At 46.0% G+C, this 25974-nt stretch overlaps 1 protein-coding gene across 4 annotated transcripts in view; it reads left to right on the top strand.

Moving 5' to 3' along the window:
* Positions 1 to 25974, top strand: part of RIN2 (Ras and Rab interactor 2) — a 123246-nt gene that overhangs the window by 80718 nt on the left and 16554 nt on the right. For all 4 annotated transcript variants that reach the window (XM_017512654.2, XM_017512658.2, XM_017512662.2 and 1 more), the window contains 3 exons: positions 2659 to 2731; positions 8898 to 8989; positions 13351 to 14487. In XM_017512654.2, coding sequence (XP_017368143.1) covers positions 2659 to 2731; positions 8898 to 8989; positions 13351 to 14487 — 1302 coding nt within the window. The remainder of the gene's footprint in view (positions 1 to 2658; positions 2732 to 8897; positions 8990 to 13350; positions 14488 to 25974) is intronic.

The following is a 25974-nucleotide window of genomic DNA, read 5'->3' as shown; positions in this document are numbered from 1 at the left end:
AAAAAAAAAAAAGCAAAAACAAAAATAAAAAAGCAAGTCCACGAGGCAAGAAGCCACAGTTCTAACTGGTTTTTAAATTCCTCCTAATGTCCAAAGTGGAGCAAGATGGATGTGTTGGTCAGAAGCCACTTCCTCTCCTCTTCCAGGAGCGTGGGCAGTGTGTGTGGAAGCTTCCTGGCTGTTCATTGAGGTCCTTGTGGCCAAAGGATTTTCCTCCATAATTTGACAAGGCCAATATCACTTCCCTAATCCTCTCCAGGTGACTTCAAATGGTTGACAGGGCTTGTTTAAACAAAGCATTAGCCTGGTCATAAGCAGTTACCACAGGCCTGGGTCCCACTGCAGTGGTTCCCAACAGGGCCTCTTTGTCTTCTCTGTGAATTGAAGTGAAGGAAGGACTTGATATAAGAACATTCAGGGAGGCCGAGGCAGGCGGATCACTCGAGGCCAGGGGTTCCAGACCAGCCTGGGCGACATGGTGAGACCCCGTCCCTACTAAAAACACAAAAATTAGCCAGGCATGGTGGCTCAAGCCTGTAATCCCGGCTGCTAGGGAGGCTGACGCAGGAGAATCCCTTGAACCCAGGAGGCAGAGGTTGCAGTGAGCCAAGATTGTACCACTGCACTCCAGCCTGAGTGACAAAGCAAGGCTCTGTCTCAAATAAATAAATAAATAAATAAATAAATAAATAACATTCAGATATTTTGTCATAACTTATAAACAGCTTAGTAATAAACACCACCTCATATTTGGATACTGTGCTTTCACAGAAATTATTTCATTTTAAAAAACTTCGGTTTCCCCTACCATCCTTGTGGGAGATAAGGAAAGTCCTATTTAGAGTCCATTTTCCAGATGAGAAAATTGAGGCTTGGAGACGCTAACCTGCTCCAAATCAGTTCCCTCCTACTTAACTCTACAGATTGTGGCACATGTGTGTTTGTTGTTTCTGTGTGTCTGCGATGGTATTTGTGTAGAGATACGGATTTTTTTTTGGAGGGAGGAGCTACAGAAATAATTAACAAAATAATACAAAAAAGAAAGTAAGTGACTGGAAGCAGGCTCACACCTGTAATCCCAGCACTTTGGGAGGCCAAGGCAGGCGGATCACCTGAGGTCAGGAGTTCCAAGACCAGCCTGACCAACATGGAGAAACCCCATCTCTACTAAAAACACAAAAGTAGCCAGGTGTGGTGGTACATGCCTATAATCCCAGCTACTTGGGGGGCTGAGGCAGGAGAATCACTTGAACCCGGGAGGTGGAGGTTGCAGTGAGCCGATTGCACCACTGCACTCTAGCCTGGGCAACAAGAGCAAAACTCCATCTCAAAAAAAAAGAAACAAGCAAATAAACAAAATTAATGAGGGTATGGAATGAGAAGAAACACATCAGACTGAGGAAATCTTCATAAAACTGAGAAGATTTGGAATGTTTTGAGGAATAACAATGTGAGTTGCTCAGCTAAGGCAGCATGAGGGCTGGCTGGCAAATTTGAGTATTTGAAGTCAGAACACTTGCTGCTCCAGCATTTGGAAGATGTGCAAATGCCACACTATCCACACTATCTTGCCAGAACGTGTCTTCTTCTTCTTTTTTTTTTTTTTTTTTTGAGACAGAGTCTCGCTCTGTCACCCAGGTTGGGGTGCAGTGGCTTGATCTCAGCTCAAGTAGCTGGGATTACAGGTGCATGCCATTGCACCCAGCTAACTTTTATATTTTTAGTAGATTCGGGGTTTCACCATGTTGGCCGGCCTGGTCTCAATCTCCTGACCTCAGGTGATTCGCCCGCCTTGGCCTCACAAAGTGCTGGGATTACAGGAGTGAACCACCACGCCCTACCCAGAACATGTCTTCTGTGTTACAGAATTTGTACACTGGAACAGGGTGGAACAAGGAACAACACTTCAAGTAAATGGGTTTTAGAATCTTTCTTTAAACAAATGTGAAAGTCAGAGAAAAAGAGAGAGAGAAAGAAAGAGAGAGAGATGGAGTCTCACTATAATGCCCAGGCTGGTCTCAAACTCCTGGGCTCAAGAGATCCTCCCTCCTTGGCCTCCCAAAGTGCTGAGATTATAGGCATGAGCCACCATGCCTGGCCGGTTTGAGAATCCTTCATGTTGAATTTAACCAAAAGCTTATTTCGGGGAACCTTGTCGTATCCTCCCAGCTCTGCATTCCTTCTGCCCTATGCCTTTATCACAGGTGCTCTGTTATGGCTAAAAGGAGTGACCCAGGACGTGTGCATCCTAGGAGGGTCACGAGATCGAGCAGGGGCCTTGGTGTTCCCCGAGCCCTGTCCTGTGCTGATACAATCCAGACAGGTTGGCCCCTTGTCCCCTGCTCTTTGTGTTCTGAAGTTAAAAAAACAAAACAAACAAACAAAAAAACCAATTGTGCAACTCAAGTCTGTCCTGGTCTGTTTACCAAGCACTGGAGCATGTGCTTGGCGTGAGTCACGTGGTGAACTTCCAGGTCAGCGACTGTTTACCGGCAGCTGCTGGCTGACATGCCTCCTCTGCACAGCTGGTTCTGATAAGTCCCACAGTAGTTTGTTAGAGAGGACCGAGATGGTCCCACACACGTGGTGTGAGGGGGCTCTTCCTGTCCCAGGACGTGCTCAGGGAGACTCAACTGGTTTCTGAAATCTCTTTTCCAGCCTTTTCCCTGGAAGGCTCAGGAATCAGTTTTGCAGATTTATTCCGGCTCATTGCTTTCTACTGCATCAGCAGGTAAGGCCTCTTCTTCTCATACGATTTCAAGGCCCTGCTCAGTGTGTGGGATATAATTAACCTGAGGTTTCCTGAAGGATCTAGAAGCCTGGGCACCTATTTGATGTTGGTGGATTAAGACCGGCTGTTTAAGTAAAATGTTCACCAAGTAAACAGGTTCACCAAGTTCTCACCATGCCAGGCTTCAGGTCAAAACCACTACCCCAGCCCCTCCAGACATAAATTCTCCTTCATATGATCATCTCTTCAAGCTGCTCCCAAGGCTCCTTTCAGCCAGACCCATCAAGCAGGAAACACACACATACATGCACATATGTGCACACGCACACACATGTACACACAGGCACACACACATACACACAGAAAGGGACTGTGCATGCAAACCTGTGACATTGAAAGTTTCATGATAATGCTTCTGAAAACTCTGCAAGGGATGGAGGTCATTCTACAAATATGGGTTCCTTCAACCAGCCCATCAGTCTTGTCCTTCAGGCCAACTAGGTGCTCATGTCCTTTTCATAACCAAAGCAACTGTTTTGTTCTACATGATGTGAAGTCCAAAATCATCTTTTTTTTTTTTTTTTTGAGACAGAGTGTCACTCTGTTGCCCAGGCTGGAGTGCAGTGGCATGATCTCGGCTCACTGCAACCTCTGCCTCCCGGTTCAAGTGATTCTCCCACCTCAGCCTCTCGACTAGCTGAGACTACAGGTGCCTGCCACCACACCCGACTAATTTTTTGTAATTTTAGTAGAGATGGGGTTTTGCCATGTTGGCCAGGCTGGTCTCCAACTCCCGACCTCAGACGATCCACCTGTCTCAGCCTCCCAAAGTACTGGGATTACAGACGTGAGCCACTGCGCCTGGCCCAAAATCAGAATATTAACCAGAGTCAACAGGGTGTGCGTTATGAAAGGCTTTCTTTTCTTTTCTTTTCTTTTTTTTCCATTTTTTTCTTTCTAGCAATAACACTGTTTCCACATCAAGTGTTTTTTCAGTAATTAAGAATCAAAATTCTTAGGCCAGGCGTGGTGGCCCATGCCTGTAATCCAAGCACTTTGGAGGCCAAGGCAGGCGGATCACCTGAGGTCGGGAGTTCAAGACCAGCCTGACCAACATGGTGAAACCCCGTCTTTATAAAAAAAAAGAATCAAAATTCTTGTTATCTGCGGGGACTGGCATTCTGCAGAGACTGGCCTTCTGTGGGGACTGGCATTGCCTCCCCTTACGGGACTGAGCTCAATTCGGCCTCCTTTTCTTCTCTGTCTGCCCATGACAGCTGATATGGCAGAGACAGGTTAACTTGCTATTAAGATGTTTTAAAAGATCACTTCTCACAGCTATGACATTATAGGCTGGGGAGTTTATTTAGGTTTGGCTTGGTTTATTTTAATTTAAGGATTAGGTTATTTCTCGAAGACTGAGCACCTGTTGACTAGACTCTGCCAGAGGGTAGAAGGCATTATGCTTTTTTTTTTTTTGAGACAGAGTTTCACTCTTGTTGCCCAAGCTGGGGTGCAAGGTGCAATGGCGCAATCTCGACTCACTGCAACCTCCACCTCCCGGGTTTAAGCGAATCTCCTGCCTCAGCCTCCTGAGTAGCTGGGATTACAGGCATGCACCACCACGCCTGGCTAATTTTTATATTTTTAGTATAGACAGGGTTTCACCATATTGGCCAGACTGCTCTTGAACTCCTGACCTCAGGCAATCTGCCCGCCTCAGCCTCCCAAAGTGCTGGGATTACAGGCGTGAGCCACCGCGCCTGGCCAGGAGGCACTAAGCTCTTTACTCTCTGAAGTCTCCAGGTCAACTGAAGCTACACAATAAATGGCCTGAGGAAGGGGAGGCACTTCCAGAGGAGGAATTCAGTGCTGCTCACCAGCCAGCCAAAAATCAGGGCCTCACTGAGAATGGGACCAGTACCTAGGAGCACCTCCCAAGGGGATGCCTTGTGCCTGCCATGATTTGGGCAGAATCCCTTAAGGCTGTGTAAGGAAATGTGCTGCCCAAAGAGAGGAGGCTGGTGCAGAAGCACAGCTCCCAACACACACACACACACACACACACACACACACACACTCACACGAGGGACCCACACCTGGTTAGGCCAGACCAGGCCTAAAGCCAACCAGTTTGGAGGAATAAGTCTCAATGCTAACATGTTGGCCAGAGGTGATGTCAGTTTGATATTTACTCTTCACAATTTGCTTTTCGGTAATTGTGGAGTTGTTGGGAAAAATCATTACACCTACAAAACAATATTTGGCAATAGCATAGAAAAGATATCATCAGTGTTCATGGCAAACTGGAGTCCCTGCTGTCCAGGACTGTTTGAAGATGCAAGGAGACAAGGTATATGAAAGCCTTGTAAACTGTAAAGCATGATCCCAACATAAGGTTCTCACAGGAAAACTCCAGTGCAGATGTTTTGCAGCTAGGAAGGCCATGATTAATTTCCCCATTCATTCCAAAATGCAAAGATATTGGATGTTTTTGTTTCTCTTTCTATGCAACTCATCTGTGTTCTTGGCAATTGGTAGTTGATTTGCCCAGTGTTACAAGAATATTTGTGACATCTTTTAGTTGGCTATTAGTATGTAAATATATTCAAGTAAAGAAATTGATTGGATTGTTGGTTCTGGTGTTTCACACAGCACACATATGCAAATACACATTGCATAAGAGAATTCACGAATCAACAAACATAGGATTTGCCATATTGGGAAGGCTCACTGAAAAGTGTCATTGGCAATACAAATAGCGACTGCACACCTTCACCCGCAATGCCTGGCACCGTTCTGGTGATTTGGTGTCATCAGTGTAGTATCAAGAGTACGAGAGTCATTTGGGGTCTTGTTAAAATGCAGAATCTGATTCAGTGGGTCTGGGGCGGTACCTGAGATTCTGCATTTCCGCCAGGCTTCCAGGGGATGAGGCTGATGCTGCTGGTCCTCAGACCAGAATAGAGGAATAGAGGAAATAATAATTTTAGGGGTCTTCTATATCTGTGCTGGCACCATACATATGTATTTCTCATCCTCACGGCAACTCTGTAAATTAGGATGATAAAAACACTGAGGCAGAAGGAGTGAAGCACATGCTCACAGTCATTCAATCAGTAAGTGACAGTTATAGGACTTGAACCCAGGCCTGCCTTAATGCCAAAGTCCCTATTTTCCCACCATACTATTCAGCTGCATAGACCTTAGGGTCCAACGCACCTGGATTTCAACCCTCACTTCACCTCCATTAGCGCTGCGAGGGTGTCCTAGGGACCTCACTTGTCTGCGTTGTCATCTGCTCCTAATCCACAGAATGGGGGCGTCACAGCTTCCTCCCTGGGCTGTTCCAGGCCCCACATGAGTTACAGTGCCTGCTGCAATGTAAAAGTAGTTGCTCGATGATCTTCATCCCCTCCCATTTAGAAATCTACATATAGAGCAAAGTTAAACAAAATAAATCTAGACTGTACATGGTTTAACTCTTGGGTGAAACATTTATATCTAAGATGATGGCTTTAGTTTGTTATGCAAGCTTTAGAACTGAGGCTCCTTTCTTTAATGGGATGTAAGTGAGAAGGTCTCCCCATGTGTGTGAGAGAGTATATGTGTGTGTGTGCATGTGTGTGTGTGCATGTGTGTGTGTGAAGATGGTGGGATACACCCTGGTTGGCACAGTGGGGGAGGACGCATATACAACATTTAATTTTCTAGTAGATCAAAGCCTGAAACCATCCATTAACCAAGGACGGGTATGGCTTCCTGTCATATATCATTAAGAAAAACCCAAACAAATCACATGATGTTTAAGCTCCAGGTACTGTACTGAGCAAGGTAAAAGCTAATATAAACATAGGTTGGTCTTGATGTATGCAGCTTTCCCCGCAAATTGTCTGAGGAAAGTAGATTTTAATTACGTTGGTCCAGCCACACAAACATATATTTACAGGCTAGTTTGGTGTTACAAGGTTCTGGTGCCCATTAATCTTCATTTGAGATTATCATCAGGGTTGCCGCCCTGCCAGGTCAGGCAGCAGCCATTACAGACATAGTCATCCCTGCAGTGCTGGCTGCTTCATCTCAAGCAGACACAAGTGGGCAAGCAAAGGGGGTGCTCACAACACTTGAGGACAGGTAAAAGGTCTCATGGAAGGAAGAGGTGGCCTGACCCCCAAGAAGAGTAGTCGCCTGGCTTTACATGAGCACAGGAGTACGGTGTCAAAACATTCTTGTTTTGCTCTTTTTGCTGACTAATTTGTTATTCATTGTCAATAGCTTCCATGGCTCCAAAATTCTCCAGTCGTGCAGATTTAATCTGGTTCATCCAAGAACGTTGCCTAATTTTACTATAAACAATAGGTTGCTTGGTATCGTTATTGTCAGTGGAAATTCTTAGCACATCTCATGATGACAAAATACAGGCAGGAGTTCCAAGTTGTGTTCCTTACTAGCACCTCCCAGCCACAGTGGCTTCCTTGCTGTTCTTCAGCCATGCCAGACGCTCCCCACCCCAGGGACTTTGCACCTGCTGCTCACTCTGCCTGGAAGGTGCTTCCCTTCATGATTTACCTCTTGGCCACCATCAGATCTTCAGTCAAATGCTGCCTGCTCATGAAGCCCTGCCTGGCCACCTTCACACTCAAACACTCTGTTCTCCTTTCCTGCCTCACTTTCAGCCATGTCGTGCATCTCCTTCTCGTAGATTCTGTAAATCGTGTATCTGTTTATTGTCTATCGGTGTCCCCTGACATGAAGCTCCATGAAAGCAGGGACTTCTGTTTTGTTTCCAACCCCTGATGCAACGTCTGACACATCGCAGATGATCACAAACATCTGTGGAATAAATGAATGAATACTTCTTTGTTTGTAAGACCATTACCGCCACTGGCAGGGGCAGGGGCAGTAATGGTAAGACCATTACCACCACTCAAAACTCTTTTTGAATAAGTCATAGTTATTGAATATTCATTCATTCATTCAAAAGCACTTTCTGCCTATGTCAGGAGAGTGTTGTGCTTTGTCCTGCAGGGAATTCACCAGTGCTTACAGCATGGTCCTAACCCTTGTGTATGAACACGAGCACATGTTTAAGTCTGCCTTTGCCCTTTCCAAGAAAGCAAGTCATGGCCCATGGATGTGGCAGGCCCCTGATGCTGGCTGGGCTCCCTCCTGTTGGAGGTCTGTTGCTCTCTCTGTCCTGTGTGTTTGTCATCTGCACATGGTGCCATGCTGCTTGGGTGCTGGGGGTTGTTGGCATGAGAGGCCTTAGACTTGCTTTCCTATTCCAAGCCCAGTCCAGGGTCTAGCAGCATCAGTATCCTCTAAGAGCTTGGCAGAAATGCCAGATCTCCAGTTCCTCCTGGATCTCTGGAATTGGAGTATGCAGTATAACAAGACCCTGGGCATCCACCTGCACTTTATTTTTTATTTTAAAAAGTTTATTTAAGATGGGGTTTCACCATGTTGGCCAGGCTGGTCTTGAACTTCTGACCTCAGGTGATCCACCCGCCTCAGTCTCCCAGAGTCCCAGGATTACAGGCGTGAGCTACCGCGCCCTGCCATCCGCACTTTAAAGTTAAAGAAGCTCTGCCTTCAAACACAGGAGAAAGTTTTGTCTCCAGCAAACCAAGGCCGATGTGTAGGCTCTAATTGGAAGATTTCATAAGTCAAGCCAACAGGTGTTCATCGAGAGCCTGCCATATGTAAAGCAATGGGCTAATTCATCTCAGTTTAGGATTCCATATTCCTGCCCGGGCAGTTTGGACCCAACATTCATATGGGCATGTAGTGAAAAGTTTTATATGCATGCTATAGACATTATATGTACATAATGTTTTATATGCATGCTAGATCTACCAACAGAGTCAGCATTTCTGATGTAAACTCTACATAACTTTTGGCTACTGAACAGGACAATGTGATCCCTACTCTGATATGAAACTATGCTGGTTTTTCTCTCTGCCTGTCCTGAGTGTGATAATACAGACAGGAATAGTAAGTGTTGAGTTCTACCACCAGGAAAGATAACTTCTGATTGGTGTGGTACGGTGTCTACTTAGGACATTCTAAACAGTTTAAACTACAACATCTCTATGATGAAAATAAATACAAGAGATAGAAACCAGACATGTAATCAGAAACATTCTCTCTTTTTCTGAGCAATCAGGGATGTTCTGCCGTTTACCTTGAAGTTGCCTTATGCCATTTCAACAGCCAAGTCGGAGGCTCAGCTTGAAGAACTGGCCCAGATGGGACTAAGTAAGTGTGAGCCCCCTGCCTGGGTCTATCTAAAAATGAATCCATGGAGCAGAATCAATGGTGGGCTCGCTGAGGCTACATTGCTTCATCAAACACACGTATGGTCAAAAATAATTCCCATCTTCCTGGAAAAACTCTGCTTTCAGGTCCCTGTAGTCCCTGAATCACACTTTCTGAGATTCTTTTTCTACATCTATTGGTCTGCCAACTCTCAAAAAGATTGGTGCTGAGTTTGCCTGGGTAACTCTTGAATGTCTCCAGCTTCTCCATCAATGAGTTTGGGCTATCCAAAATGTTGAAGTTCTACTGCAAACATCTGTAACGTGTTGGCGTCTTCCCTTTCTGAGGCATCTTGCTGGGGAGAGACAGAGCTTGGCTGAAAGGGAAACCCAATGTAGTACATCCTGCATGCATAATTTTTTTCTTTTTTTGAGGGGCACAAGGGCATTGACAGCACTTCTGTGCTTTAAGGAATTTGACAGCGCAGACATCTAGAGTACCATCTGTTCCACTTCCTCTCTCGCCGTTCAGTTCTCATTCTGCTGTTCCGGGCCATGTCCTAACCCTGTCGTGGATCCCTGCTCTGGCAGCTGGGTACTTGCTTCCCCATCCTGCCTCTTTACCAATGTCCCCTAAGTCCCCATGATTCTGTGGGACAGTGGTGGACAATGGATCTCGCCCACTTTAACTTCTTTTCCCCATTGCCCTGAAGGAATCTATGTGGGTTTAGCTTTTGCAAAAAATGTTCCACCTAGATCAAAGGATGAAATTCTCTTAATATTTAAGGACTTCACTCACTGTGATACTTGACCCAGCAAATAAAAGATATATGTATTCCTCCTTGGGCATTTTTTTTTTTTTTTTTTTTTTTTTTTTTTTTTTTTTTTTTTTTTTTTTTTTTTTTTTTTTTTTTTTTTTTTTTTTTTTTTTTTTTTTTTTTGTTTTTTTTTTTTTCTTTTTTTTTTTTTTTTTTTTTTGTATTTTTAGTAGAGACAGGGTTTCACTCTATTGGCCAGGCTGGTCCTTTGGCATATTTTTCTCTTAATTTAAAAAACTTATTTTGAAGCGACTGCCATTTCTGAGGGAGCCTCAGAGAGGAGCCTGGGCATAGCTCTGAATTCTCTTCTCTTCTGTTAAAACCTAGATTATTTTTTTTAGAAGGAGCTTCGTTCTGTCACCCAGGCTGGAGTGCAGTGGTATGATCTCGGCTCACCACAACCTCCCCCTCCCAGGTTCAAGCGATCCTCCCATCTCAGCCTTCCAAGTATCTGCAATTCCAGGTGCTTGCCACCATGCCTGGCTAATTTTTGTATGTTTAGTAGAGACAGGGTTTCACCATGTTGGCCAGGCTGGTTTCGAAATCCTAACCTTAGGTGATCCACCCACTTTGGCTGTGAAACTTAGATTGTATCTGTAGAAGAATTGCCCTTGTGTGGCCAGGTGGCAAGACTGGGTAATGGGATTTGGAAACAGAATCCTGGCAAAACTCTCAGGTCATAGAAATGTCCCTATTTAACAGTGGCACCTTCTTTTGCAGCTAAGTTCTGCATACCTTTGGAGAGAGATTAAAATACTTGCTGAAGTTAAGTCAATATTATCAACTAGATTCTAGGCCTCTTGAAGATGTGTACTGGGTCTCAGTTCTCTCTGGTGACCTCTGCCCACATAGCTACGGTTTGATGGTCCACAGGCAATGTGTTCTTAGTACCGAGTCTGCAGAACCAAAGTGTCAAGGACAATGCTTGTGACATGCCAAGAGAGAGGTGAAGAGTTTTTTCCAATGGCTGCTAACTAGATGCAACTGAAATCTAATGAACATATATTCAGGTTGTGATTATCGGTGTGCATATTATCCATTTTGTGCAGAGATAGCATATTTTAAAATTCTGTGCCTCAGTAAAAATACTGTTCATCAAACTAATATTTTTTGAGGGTCTGCTTTGTGGCAGACACTGTGCCCCAGACCAAGGACTCAAAGGTTAAACAGATTCCTTCTCAATCCCTGTGCCCCTACCCACTGCCAATGAGGTTTGTAGTTTATTTTATTTATTTATTTATTTACAGACTGGGTTTCACCATGTTGGCCAGGCTGGTCTCGAACTCCTGACCTCAGGTGATCCTCCCGCCTCGGCCTCCCAAAGTGCAGGGATTACAGGCGTGAGCCACCGCGCCAGGCCGAGGTTTGTAGTTTATATGGGAGATACATATACACATGAACTAAGTATACAAAGCCTTACAAAGGTTTTACAGCTGTGACAGTATAAGTCTAAGAGGACTCAAAGGAGGGAGAAGTAACTTCTCCAAGACATGCTGTGCTAGCCATTAGAACATAAGGCGAATCTATGTGTAATTTGAAATTTTCTAGTAGCCACACAGGTTAAATTGATTTTAATAATTTATTTTGTTGCATTTAATGTATCTAAAACATTATAATTTCTAGAGGTAACCAACATAAAAAAATGTTTAAGGTGTGAAATGTTTTACATTCTTTTTGTCATACCACGTATTCGAAACCCATTGTGTATTTTATACTTACAGCACGTCTCAACTCAGGCCCTAAATGTTTGTCAGAAATACATGGTTTGTATTTAGATTTCATTAAGTTCACAGTTGAAAAAGTAGATTCTCATAACCAATTTCCAAAGATACGTAAACGTTTTCCAGTAATTGAACTGAGCATCTAAAATTTAAATTGATTGACACTGAATGGGATTTGATATTGACTTCCTCAGTTGCGCTAGCCAACTTCAAGTGCTCAATAGACACCTGTGGCTGTTGGCTTTCTTGTTGGACAGGGCAGGAATAGAGAGCGAGAAGGAGGGATACAGGATCGATTTCATAAAGCAGGTGATGCAGCTGCCACCACACTGACAAGGCAGGGCCAGGAATCCCAAGAGTTTCTCCTCAGTGCCCCCATGGCCAGCCATTCTGTGTCCATGGGAAAGAAAGACACTGCAAGGCATAGCTAGAGATAGAGAATAACCTATTCCAGGCCAGCTACAGTGGCTCACGCCTGTAATCCCAGCACTTTGGGAGGCTGAGGCGGTGAATCACCTGAAGTCAGGAGTTAAAGACCAGCCTGGTCAACATGGCAAAACCCCATCTCTACTAAGAATACAAAAGTTAGCCAGGCGTGGTGGCATGCACCTGTAGTCCCAGCTACTTGGGAGGCTGAAGCAGGAGAATTGCTTGAACCCGGGAGGCGGTGGTTACAGCGAGGCAATATCGCACCACTGCCCTCCAGCTGCGCGACAGAATGAGGCTCCATCTCAAGAAAAAAAAAAAAAAAAGAATAACCTATCCCACATGGAAATTATAACAGGCACCACTGATCACACCACTACCTCCCTCAACTTATATGGAACACTGAGACCCATCCACAAGAAGAGACACAGGCAGCACAGACAAGCAATCTGCCTGACTTTGCAGAGCATTGCATATTTATGAGCATGGTGAGGAGATTATATAGGACTTGGGAAGTAAGGGCTCCAAACCACAAAGGTAAATGGTTGGGCCTGCTTGCTGTGGTTTTTCTGCTGATGGGACCCATGAATGCAGTTCTCCTCCTTCGGTGGTTTTAATGCTGAATGTGTAAAACCCTCGGCAGATTGTGTAACATCCCCCGGGCCCAGCTGCTGGTCCTGCCCATTGAAGGGGAACTTCAAGGACCCATTCCTTGGCTGGCAGCTGCACGGTGGAGGGCATCCCAGGAGACGTTGTTGGGAAAGGGTGGCGTTGCTTTGGAAGTCGGTTCAGTTTTTGTCAAGCGTCAGGAAGCCCCTTTTTTGAGGTTACACTGGAACAATTCCAGTTCTTTTTTTTTTCCCTTCCTGCTTACCTGTGAAAAGGCAGAGCTGGAATCCTTTGTCGGCCACGCCATTTCTCCAGGGCTTTGAAGGTGACAGGCCCCTGAAGCCTTCCTATGAGCCCACAGCTGGGCCTGGCAGCCTTTCTGCCCTTTCCAGTACAGCCAGTGCTCGACTTACGACCACGATTGGTTCCGACAGACAGGTCGTAACACGATTTGGTCGTAAGTTGAGTAGGCTATATGCACGCGGAGCTGGTAGTGCTGCTGGAAGCTGGTCCGCACTGTCGTACGTCCAGCTGGGCAACGTCTGCGCTGCCAGACGCGGAGCAGTCGTGGCTTGCGATTGTGGTCGTAAAGTCGAATGGTCGTAAGTTGCATAGGTCGTAAGTCGATCAATACCTGTAAAGGAATGCAGTAAACCCGAGCACGACGCATCCCCCCTCCCACCCCGCAAGACGCGCTTTGTCATGCCGTGTGCTTTTTTTTAATTTGTGAAGGAACGGTCTGAGGGTACTGTATTTACATTCTTGTGTTCACTGATAATGACTTTCAGATTTCTGGAGCTCCCCAGCTGACAGCAAGCCCCCGAACCCTCCACCTCCCCACAGGCCCCTCTCCCCCGACGGCGTCTGCCCTGCCTCCCTGCGTCAGCTCTGCCTTATAAATGGAGTGCATTCTATCAAAACCAGGACGCCTTCGGAGCTGGAGTGCAGCCAGACCAACGGGGCCCTGTGCTTTATTAATCCCCTTTTCTTGAAAGAGCACAGCCAGGACCTCAGCGGAGGCCTGAAGCGGCCGAGCGCAAGGACTCCCAACGCGAATGGCACCGAGCGGCCTCTGTCCCCCCCACCCAGGCCCCCGCCACCCGCTATTAATAGTCTGCACACAAGCCCTCGGCTGGCCAGGACCGAAACCCAGACGAGCATGCCAGAAACAGTCAACCATAACAAACATGGGAACGTAGCTGTGCCTGGAACCAAACCAGCTCCCGTCCCTCCACCCCGGCTGAAGAAGCAGGCTTCTTTTCTGGAAGCGGAGGGCGGCGCAAAGACCTCGAGCGGCGGCGGGCGGCCGGGCGCGGGCCGGGAGCTGGAGCTGGGCGCAGCTGGCAGCCCAGGTGGGGCCCCGCCTGAGGCCGCCCCGGGCGATTGCACAAGCGCCCCGCCGCCCAGCTCTGAATCACGGCCCCCGTGCCATGGAGGCCGGCAGCGGCTGAGCGACATGAGCATTTCCACTTCCTCCTCCGACTCGCTGGAGTTCGACCGGAGCATGCCTCTGTTCGGCTACGAGGCGGACACCAACAGCAGCCTGGAGGACTACGAGGGGGAGAGTGATCAGGAGACCATGGCGCCCCCCATCAAGTCCAAAAAGAAACGGAGCAGCTCCTTCGTGCTGCCCAAGCTCGTCAAGTCCCAGCTGCAGAAGGTGAGCGGGGTGTTCAGCTCCTTCATGACCCCGGAGAAGCGGATGGTCCGCAGGATCGCCGAGCTGTCCCGGGACAAATGCACCTACTTCGGGTGCCTGGTGCAGGACTACGTGAGCTTCCTGCAGGAGAACAAGGAATGCCACGTGTCCAGCACCGACATGCTGCAGACCATCCGGCAGTTCATGACCCAGGTCAAGAACTATTTGTCTCAGAGCTCGGAGCTGGACCCCCCCATCGAGTCGCTGATCCCTGAAGACCAAATAGGTAAGTACCTGCAGTTTTTAAAAATGTAAAAATCTAACGTAACTCCGTCCGGGCAGCGCAACCTGTGTTTATTTTTGATGAAGCTTACTCCGAAGTTCAAAACAACAGCCAACTCCACCTTCTCTCCCTGTTTGAATGGAAAAATCAGTTTCTCAAAGTAGCTGCTAACTGCCAGGCTCAAAAATGTTTTCGGGAGTGGCAGATTGGAACTGCAGAGTGATTCTGTTCAGGGATGGACTTCGGCCCTCTGCGGGTCCAGTGCGTGCGTGCGTGTGTGTGTGTGTGTGTGTGTGTGTTGCTCGTGCTAACGTCTTTGGAATTGTGCTTCTCTGCAGGCTGTGCATACATACAAAAGTATTTTTGTTATTTTCTGAGAGGCAGTGGGTATTTTGTTCTGCCTTGGTTGCAAAGTAAACTTTTTATTGAGGTGTAGCATATGTTCAGAGAGCACAAAACTCAGGGATGCATTGGAATGAGTTTCCACTGCAGGCTTACCTGTGGGACAAGCGCCAGAGCCTGGATAAGCAGACCCTTACCAGCATCTAAGGACCCCGGGCCTCCGATATCCCTCAAGGGCACCATCCTGCTGGCTCCTCCTCATGCCATGGACTTCTGTGACAAACTTGTATGTACAGTTAAAAAAAAAAAAAAAAAAGTTTGTTTTGTGTACCTTTAAAATAAGTAACATAAGTAACATAGTTTGGAGGTCACATGAAAGGTGTTTTCTCCAACATCAAGGGGAAATACTTTCTTTATAATCTTATCTATGCAATGAGTCCCTAATGGTTTATCTGGCCAAGGCAAATTTGAAATTGGCAAGCAGTCTTTTTTTCCAGGGTGAGAATGTTGAAGGGTTTTTGTTTGTTTGTTGTTTCTAATTTCAGAAGGTTGACTCTCAGAGGTTAATTTCAGAGACTTTATTCACCAGGCAGCAGGAGCCATTGGAGCTACCAAACATTCCCAGGCAGTTCAGAAGTGAAACCCCAATTTTTTCTTTCTGATTGGGTCCATTTGTTGAAAGTAGTAAACAGTGTGTGAGAGAGGGCTCTTTCTCTCTCTCCTCTCTCTTTTCTCCCTTAAGTGATTTTCAGCAGCTCTTTGATTTTCTCACAAAGGAATCAAAGCCTTGTTTGTTTTCTTGTGGTTTGACTGAGGCCAGGCCTGGTTGATCAGGGCGTGGTTAAAGCTGGGGTGTTGCTGGAGTGAGTGGCTAAAGGAATGTGCCCTTGTGAGGTGCCTTCTAATTTAAAAAGGCGTCAGGGAGAGGGCAAAATATCCATACAAGCGGCCTCTTTCCCTGTCCCACCAGAGATCCCCTCTCAAGGGAGACCATATCGGACTCAGTATTAACAGGAACCCAACCTGCAGGGGAAGCTTCCTCTTAGGGACTGGGGTCGGGGAGTGCTGGGCGGAGGGGGGTGTAGCCAGGCAGGCGCTGATGTCAGGCCTGAGCTATGTGGCCAGTGGCGCCAACCAGCCCACAGTGCCTGGCCTTCCCTCCCTGCTGATGCTATAAGCACCAACCCAAGTCCGTCCCGGGAAGCTCTGCAGCCAGCTCCTTTTGTTGTCAAGTTTGGATATGGTACTTGCTCTTAGAACTCAAGGACTCACTCATTTTCTACAAAAACATGCTGAAAATTATACACTTCACTATTCTAGAAGGATGCAGCTTTTAATTTAAAATCATTATGGAGCTTCGAGTATGAGCCCGGCAGCTGGTCCAAGCTATTCCAGTGGGTCCTCGCCTCACCCCTGTGAACAGGCATCGGCATCATTTACGGATTGGAGGAGGACAGGGAGGGCCATGCCAGGCCATGCCATTTGTCTGCCTGCCACACTATCTAGTAACTAGCAGGTGCCATATTTGAACTTCCGTGGGATCCAAAGCCCTTTTTTGCTGAGCTCACTCTTCGCTGCTGCTGCCTGTGTTCCTATTTTCTCATCAGAAGTTCCGGGGAATTGTAATAGCAGGGCCAACCCTGTGTTGAGGCTGCTCGGACTGACACTCTCTGTTGAGGCATGGGTATGGCCTCCAGAAGCATTGCTATGTTTTTTCTGTGGGTTTGTTTGGTTTGGTTTTTTAAACTTTTGCACTGAAAGCAGTCAGTTCCTCCTGGTTCTTCACCAGTGAAACATTCTGTTTTGAAAGTGCTAGACTTTTGAAATAGGGTGAATGGGAGAAGAGGTCAACCTGAGAAACTCATCACAAGCCCAGGTGGAAGGAAAGATGTGACCCTAATTATTAGAAAGCCAATCCCCATAGAGGTGCACTTTACTAGATTACTCTGACAAGAACGTGGACTTAGCCAGCCCACTTGTCTGTGTTTTACATTTTCCTAAACGAAGGAATCACTAGCTTACTAAGGACTTGTCAGTACAATACCTTTAAGACTCATAACTGACTCAAGGTTGGTATATTTGAATAGATATTGTTCATGTTTTGCAAATTCAGGAACAGAGGCCAGGATGTGTAGAGTGATATGCAGAGGTGATGTCTCGGTTAGGAGGGGAGCTTGCATTCAGTCAGATCTTCTTATCTTGCTTGTGCACTAATTCCCACTGTATCTGACTTCCTGTGCAAAACACCAGATAGTCTTCACGTTGACTGCCACCCTCAGAATTCCAAGCCTCAAATTTGTTCTGAATAGGTGTCCACTGATGCCTATAAGGGTTTTTGAGAATGCCAGTTGGGTTTCTCTGCTTTAAAAAAAAAATCTAGTTCTATCCTCATTTCCTATAGCTTCTGAAGAAGATAGCTCTGAACTAGAAGACAGAATTCTAATTTAAAGCCTAGATTTATGGAACATCCTGAAGTCAAGAAGGTAGGAGGACGTATTACACTGGTTTAATCAATGTGTGTTAAAGCAGTCATTCTTAGTTGGAAATGACCCTATGAATGCATGCACATGTATCTGTTTAGTATATGGAGATAATACTCATCTGTCTTCTTCAGAGAGTGGTTCTTCAGTTGCATAGAGAAAAGCTAATGAGAAAAACAAATAGTTCTCACTCACTTTCCTTTTGCCCATGTGCTGGTGTCACTACCCCTTTCAGCACTTTCTAGAAGTGCAAATGATCAACAGTGAATCAATCTCAAAACCAAAAAACTGCCCTGTAAATAATTATGGAGAATTTGCATTCTATTTAGATTATGCTTTGGAGCACTTCCAACCAAAAGCCCCCCCCCCCCACCTCATGCAGAGGTTCCTGAATACATCTTCATTGCCTGGCACCAGCTTGGTTCTCCTGACTGGAGAATGAAGCCAACGCGGGTAAGACATGGGTTTGTTCCCGTGTGTGCTAGCTCTCCATTCATTCCAGGCCACTTACCAGGCTTCCCTCCCAGAGAGCCATCACCTACTCTCACCCCTCCCAAGTGGTACCTGGAAGAACAAACAATTGCTTTAATAAAAGTGTGCAGTTTTGGGGCCCTACTGAAAGCCTTGATATCAGCCACCTCATAGACAGTGTGCTGCACTCATTGCTGACGTTCCGTGCTATAGGATGTAAATGGGGTGAAATCACTTCCTGCTCCCACACATGCTCCTCACTGGTGGGTGTTCACATCCCCATCCCACCACTCTTGCTTTGGTCTTTTCAACCCATGGGGGAAATCTATCCAAAATTTCTGGTAGAGAAAGCTTCACTTTGCAGAACTTGTTGCAATGTTCTGGTTAGTGTTTTCATTTTAGTCAAATAGTGTTTATTTCTGACTTGTTGTCAGCCTTAGGAAATCCCTCTGTTTTCAAGGCTTGTTTCAAGAAAAACAAAATTTGTCCAACTCCAAAAATGTTAGTAGACTTAAAATTTTCGATTTCATTCAGATACTCACCACAGACTATCAGCAGTGATACAAAAGAGACAAATGTTCATATTCCTAAAAGTGGGGAAAACAGGATGGTACTATGTTTATTTAAGTGCTACAAACCAAAATGTACGTCTTCCCCAAAAAGCAATTTAATGATTTGAAGAAAAAGTATTCTTAAAATCAGTTACCACGTATTTCAAAGATCACTTCGATTTATGTATCTGAGTGTTTTTTGTGTGTTAATAGAGAAATGATACGGAAAATGTGGTTAGACGTCAGGGAGTACAGTGCACATAGAAAAGGGGATTGAAATGATTCCCAGGGAGTTAAACAATCATAACTACTCTGGTTCAGATCTGCTGTTTGTTTTTTTAAAAAATGCGTAGTTAAGCTGGCTGTAGCTTCAATATCGAGAGTGTGACTTGTTTTTAATTTTTCAGGTCACAGTTTTTTTCAAGCCCCTGAGTTATCATTTCTTTTTTTTTTTTTTGACAAAGAGCTATTCTGGGTCTGGGCGCAGTGGCTCACACCTGTAATCCCAGCACTTTGGGAGGCCGAGGCAGGCAGATCACTGGAGGTCAGGAGTTCAAGATCAGCCCGGCCAACATGGGGAAACCCGGTCTCTACTAAAAACACAAAAAATTAGCCAAGTGGTGGTGATTGACACGTGTAATTCCAGCTACTCTGGAGGCTGAGGCAGGAGAATTGCTTGAACCCAGGAGGCAGAGGTTGCAGCGAGCCGAGATCGCACCATTGCACTCCAGCCCGCACAAGAGCAAAACTCCATCTAAAAAAAAAAAGCTATTCTGAGAGGTGTAACCAGGGAAGAATGTTAGTGCCAAACAGAGATTAAAACCTTGAATCCTCTGACTTCTGATCTAGTACATGTGACCCTATCGCCTGAAGGAACAAATGCCCTTGCAGACTTAACAAGAGGCAGATAAAAAGAAGAAAGATTGCGGTGTGCAAAAGGATACCTACCTATCTTACGTCCCAAAATTAATTTAAATAGAAGACCACAGTAAGAAGCACCTGTTTCTCCCTTGTGGGGCACCCTTTGTTGAATACTGTTCACTCTAGGGCATCAAAACGCGGTCGATTATGTTACATCAACCAAAACAAGGCGACACCCTGGAGTTGTGACTCTGACCCTGAGTCCCTGACTCCATGATGGCCCGCACAAGGGTGCTGTTAGCTCCGTACCTTGGAAAGACCTTACTCAAAAGGTGGGTGGAGATTCACAAAGTAAGTCACATGAAGATGTCTGCTCCAGAGTCTTTTCTGGTCATATCCCTAGAGTCTTTCTACCTCCCAGGCAGGAAGCATCACCAGGTAAAAGAGGAATTCATGTAGGAATTGAGAAACGTCACCCAAAGGCCACCTAAAATGCGACATGAATTGTGTGGCAGCATCAGGCTCTTTAGGGCACACCCATGTTTTCCCACCCCTCCACTCCAGCCAAAAGGAGGGTTCCCGCTGGTAGTCTCTGTGAGGCTAGCACCACATAGATGCGGCCCTCCCTGGGCCTCAGGTCCTACCCACTGCCTCGTGTCACTAGCTCAGTCTTGCAGCAGGGAACGAGTGGTGCAGACACAGCCCCTACTCTGTCCTCACAGACACTGTATCCACTTTGGAGCTTCTCGGTTCTTGTCCAGGTCCGGGGGACGTCACAGCCACCTCCTCTGTGGTGTCAAAGCATACGAATTAAATGCAATCCATGTTTTCAAAAGAGCCAAGTGAAAGCATCAGTAATAGCTCCTCGTGGGCGGCCCTTTATGGTTTACAAAGCACTTTGATGTATAGAATCCCCTTTAATCCTCCGAATGCCTTGAGAGGCCCTGTTTATTGCCCTCACTTCTATAGATGAAGAAACCAAAAGCGTAGCAAGGTCAAGCTAAGATGCAAGCGTGACTGACACGGACCCCTGGCAGGCCTTGTCTGCACCTCTGGTGGCAGGGAATTACCACTACCTTCCGGTTGGTTTTATGTAGCAGGAAGGTGACCTCAGAGTTGAAGGCACATCACACCAGAAGGTACTGTTGTCTGCATGACTCATCGCTGATCCCCTGTATGCCAGGTTTCTGCCCTGTAAAATTAAAGATTCCCTTCTTTACATACTCTGTTCTGTGGAAGCGAGTCCCTCAGCACTGCCCACACTCAAGGGATGGGGTGGAATTAAGCTCCACCTCCCAGAGGCAGGTGAGTCTACATAAATTCTTAAAATTCTTCCATAAGGTAGCCGGGCGTGGTGGCACACGCCTGTAGTCCCAGCTACTCAGGAGGCTGAGGCAGGAGAATCGCTGCAACCCAGGAGGTGGAGGTTGCGGTGAGCCGAGATCGTGCCACTGCACTCCAGCCTGGAGACAGACTGAAACTCCTCCTCAAGCAAAACAAAACAAAACAAAACAAAAAACACCAAAATTCTTCCATAAGGATTAGCCTCTTCTTCCTTGCCTTCATTTTTCCTGGCCTTTTACTAAAAGACACAAATCGGACAGATTTCCTACATCAAATATCACACCGATGTAGCCCATACTTTTGTAGACTGGCTTTCCTTGAAGCCCACCAAAATGAGCAGAAACTAAAGTGGATCAAAGCCCCAGTGCCTCTTATCCTTATTTTGGTCCCTTTCCTTGCTGGGCTGATGGGATCTTCCTTAAAATCATGTAGTGTCCTTTGTTATTTATTATTTATGAGCCAAAGTGTGCATGGCCAGCAATACTTGAAACCAACCCAGGTTACCGGACATCCCTGCACCGTGGCGGGGTGCCCCACCCCTGCCTGCCCCACACGTGGGCAAGTGATTTCATCACTAGAGTCACACACCTGTATTCTGCAGGGGTAAAGAGAGTAAGTATAATTCCGTGTCTTCTCCCAAAGGAAGGATTTTCTGTTAAATTTTACATATTTGGAGTGTGTGCCACATTCAGGCCTTGGGCTAGGGACTTCAGGTGATGCTAGGGACTGCAGAAACCCAGGTGTGGTTTTCAGAGGGCTTCCCCTCAAAGAGAAAAGACTAATTCACTCTATGTCAGGGCCGAGGCAACAAAGAAAGCAGCGTGCTTACAAGGCATCAGATGCATACAAGTGCTCCTCGTGGAGATGCCACTCAGTCCTCCCAGCATCCACCTCGGGAAGCTGTGAGTGGCCCCATTTTACAGATGAGGAAACTGAGACTGGGAAAGGTCATCTTTCAAGGTGAGTGGTTAAATTTGGGAAGTGATCCCAGGAAGCCTTGGTCTGGGAGAGAAGGCAGCCAATGTCGTTTGCTTTATTAAGCCAGTTATCATGGCTGGCAGGTGGAGCTCAGGCCTGCTCACCTCACCATTCAGACTCTGCATCTGACCCAAGTGCCTCTGCAACCCCAGGTGGCCTTTTTTTTTTTTTTTTTTTTTTTTTTTTTTTTTTTTTGCCAAGTTTGTAATAGAGGATTAGCAAAGTGCTGTTATGGTAACCCCAGTGTCATATTTTCAAGATCCTGCCTTCCACCCTCCTCAGCCACCAGCTCTGCTGGCATGAGATGGAGAAGTTTCTCAGCTGAAAGGCAGGGGTGTGTGGTGGCTCAAAGGAAGGGCTCAGGCAGGGTTCAAAGCCCTGACTCTGCTGCTGCTGAGCTATAGGTGCTTGGTGATGTTTCTTAATATCTCTGTGCCTCAGTTGCCTCACATGTAACATGGTATTGTGGACGCCATCGTGCTCTGCCCGCTGACACTTGCTTACCAATCTGATGTCCAGCTCCAGCACCTGTGACATTTTGCATGAGGTTTTCCCATGCCACCAGAGCTCTGGCCCAGGGTGGGCTAGAAAGGCTGGGGAATTGATGCCCATCCACCTCCGGGAGCAGCCTCAACCAGGGACTGAAGGGAGCAAGTGTATCCAGAACCCAGCTGCCTCTCCTTCCGAGGGGGCAACTCTAAGGCACGTTCAACGCTGCCTCTAGGAGTTCCCCAGCAGGTCTGAGCTCCACCTGCCAGCCATGATAACTGGCTTAATAAAGCAAACGACACTGGCTGCCTTCCCTCCTAGACCAAGGCTTCCTGGGATCACTTCCCAAATTTAACCACTCACATTCAAATCCTTGTCTCAGGGTTGGCTTCTGAGAGAACCCAAACTAAGACAAATAGGGATTATGCGCCCATTTTAGTCGAAGAGTTTTTTCAATAATTGTAAAGTGCTTAATAGTGCTTAGAACATACTGAGCATTCACTCAATGTTAGCTCCGATCCTTAATCCAGTAATATAGCCAAAGGAAAATATGTTAGCACATAAAAAAAGAAAGCATCAACTCGTTTTGCCCTTTTTTGCACCAAGGGAGGTCTACATGCCTGCCATCTCCTGACGTGGACGTGGAAGCAACATGGTTTGTGTTTCTTCTCCGCTACCTGGCAAAGTCACCTGACTTCCAAGCCTCACGGCCATCTGTAAAATGAATGACAGTAGTTCCAGCATTGTAGGGCTGAAGTGAGGGTTAATAAGGTAATACATATATGAGAATAGGAAGTGCTCAAATAAATGCCCAATAAATGTTAGCAATTCTAAATGTTTTACATTTTCACAATTTGACTTCCCTACAAAAAAGGCCCATAACTTGTTATCAAACATTAGCTTCTATTTCTACTACTTTACCTTTAAAATAAATAATTGCCAGGCTCGGTGGCTCATGCCTGTAATCCCAGCACTTCGGGAGGCCAACGCGGGCGGATCACGAGGTCAAGAGATCGAGACCATCCTGGCCAACATGGTGAAACTCCATCTCTATTAAAAATACAAAAATTGGCTGGGCGTGATGGCGCACACCTGTAGTCCTAGCTTCTCTGGAGGCTGAGGCAGGAGAATCGCTTGAACCTGGGAGGCAGAGGTTGCAGTGAGCTGAGATCAAGCCGCTCCCCTCCAGCCTGGTGACAGAGTAAGACTCTGTCTCAAAAAAAAAAAAAAAAAAAAAAATCAGAATGATAAAACTAGAATAAGATAAGAGGTCATATGATTTAAACTCATGGCTTTTTACATTTTAAATGTGTTTATGTATTTAGGAGGTATACATGCAGAATTCTAGCATGCATATGTTGTGTAGTGATGAAGTCTGGGCTTCTGGTATACCCATCACCTGACTAGTGAACAGTGGAACCCAATAGATAATTTTTTAACCCTTACCTCCCTCCCACCCTAACCTCATATCTTTGTCCAGTACTTTTGGTTGTAACCTGTACATTTTTAATACAATCGTGTTGTTTAAAGACAGGGATGCACCTGAGAAGTACACTGTTAGAGAATTTTGTTGTTGTGGGAAGATCATAGAGTGCTTACACAAAGCTAGATGGCATAGCATACTGCACACCAGGCTATATGGTATAGCTTACTGTTCCTAGGCTACAAACTTGAACAGCATGTGATTATACTGCATAGGGCAGGCAACTGTACCACAATGCTAAGTATCTATGCATCTAAACATGTCTAAACACAGGAAAGGAACAGTAAAAATACAGTATCAGAATCAGATGGGGCCAGGCGCAGTGGCTTACACCTGCCTGTAATCCCAGCACTTTGGGAGGCTGAGGTGGGTAGATCACCTGAGGTCAGGAGTTCGAGACCAGCCTGGCCAATGTGGTGAAACCCCATCTCTACTATAAATACAAAAATGAGCCGGGCGTGGTGGCGCATGCCTGTAATTCCAACTATTTGGGAGGCTGAGGCAGGAGAATCACTTGCGAACCTGGGAGATGGAGTTTGAAGTGAGCTGAAATTGTGCCACTGCACTCCAGCCTGAGCGACAGAGCGAGACTCCATCTCAAAAAAAAAAAAAAAAAGGAATTTTATGGGACCACCCTGGCATATGTGCTTCATCATTGACCAAAACACGTTGTTATGAAGCATGTGATTATATTACGTGGTTTAGACTCAGCGTGGTTAGATTCCCTGGAGAATATTGATTTTACTTCCTGTTGTTTTAACAATCACCAACTCAGGTTCAGACTGCTGGCTCTGTCTTGCCTTCCGTGGACGACGATTATGATAGCCATCCAGACACTGGCAGTGAGAGGGGAGGGGACTTGGCCTCCCCATGGCTCCCAGGGCTCTTTCTAACACAAGCAGTTTCTCCAGTCTTCAGCTTTGCCTCTCAGAGTCTCACTGTCTCTGGCCAGCAGCGAAAAAGCAGAAAGTGCACAAAGCCAATGAGCTGCTGCTGGTCTTGTGATATTTCCTTGTCTATCTCCAGCCTCTGGAATCCATGCTGTAGGTTGGTCTGCATGAAGGAAAGGGTCAAGGTTCCTGTCTTTCATCCTTAATGGGGGGTGAATCAATTACTGGAGAAGTAATAAGAGTGAATCACTTCTCATCTAGAGGCCAACACATTGAATACTTCCTATAAATTACTGCAGTAAGTGAGATTTAGTCAAGGAAGAACCAACAATTGCTATGGTCTCTACGACTTTCCTCTTATGGATTATTTTGGGGCCGGTTGATATAATCTTTATAAATATTTTCAGAAAACTTGTTTCTAGTTTTGGTCATTTAGAAACAGTTTCTAAAATTCAGTATGTTGTGACTTGAACGATTTTTTGTATTTGCTTGTTATTAGAAAAATAGAAAAGGAATGAGTAAGGCTGGGCATGAAGTCTCACGCCTACAATCCCAGTGCTTTGGGAGGCTGAGGCGGGAGGATACCTTGAGGCCAGGAGTTTGAGACCAACCTGGGTAACATAGTGACACCCCGCCACGATCTCAACAACAGCAACAACAAAAAGACATTAATGAACTTTAAAAGCATATAATCACCTTATTCATTTCCTGTAAAGATTTCAGGTGTTTGCTTTGCCTTTGTGCTTGTGGATAAATACAGTTGACATTATTCCAAGAACTCAGGAGACATTCTGTGGGCTCAAGTCCTGGCTCCCCCTCCTGATAGCTGCATGACGGAGATGTCTTTGGGTTTCAGTTTCCTCATCTGTGAAATGAAAACATAGTAGTCCTCCCTGGATGGGGTTTTGTTTGAGGATTTGAAGATCTAGTGCAAGTAAAGTGGCTAGAATAGTGTCATTGTTCTGAGAGTTTAAAAGATTTTGTTTTGTTGTCTAGGAATTAAAGACTAACGCCAACAGAGATCACAGAAAGCAACGGAGAGTCGTAATTTATAAGAAATGTGACCAATTTGTTCTTTCCTCATTTGTCTGAGGTGGTTCACATTCTGAAAGATCATCTGTTCTTTGGGTTCCTCAAATCCTTTTTCCTTCTTGCTTTGTGAGCAGAACCTTGCTTTTCCTGCTGGAGAGAGCCAGCTGGGTCCTGGGTCCCTCTTTTCATTTAGGCCCTTGTCCCCTACTTTATGTTCATTAAGGATTTGGGGAGGATGGGGAGGAGGAATAAATCTCTGAAAAAAATGCAGAGACCAGTTTTCTTATTTTAAAATCATGGTCTTTAAAGAAAAATATACTAAAGGCTGGGCATAATGGCTCACACCTGTAATCTCAGCACTTTGGGAGGCCAAGGCGGGCAGATCACCTGAGGTCAGGAGTTCGAGACCAGCCTGACCCATATGGAAAAACCCCGTATCTACTAAAAATATAAAATTAGCCAGGCTTGGTGGCACATGCCTGTAATCCCAGCTATGCAGGAGGCTGAGGCAGGAGAATCACTTGAACCTGGGAGGCAGAGGTTGCAGTGAGCCGAGATCGTACTACTGC

This window comes from Cebus imitator, unplaced genomic scaffold (genome assembly GCF_001604975.1).
Source record: "Cebus imitator isolate Cc_AM_T3 unplaced genomic scaffold, Cebus_imitator-1.0 Scaffold475, whole genome shotgun sequence".
In the NCBI taxonomy this organism is placed as follows: Eukaryota; Metazoa; Chordata; class Mammalia; order Primates; family Cebidae; genus Cebus; species Cebus imitator.
The sequence above is the reverse complement of the archived record's forward strand: the minus strand, read 5'-3'. Positions and strand labels throughout refer to the sequence as shown.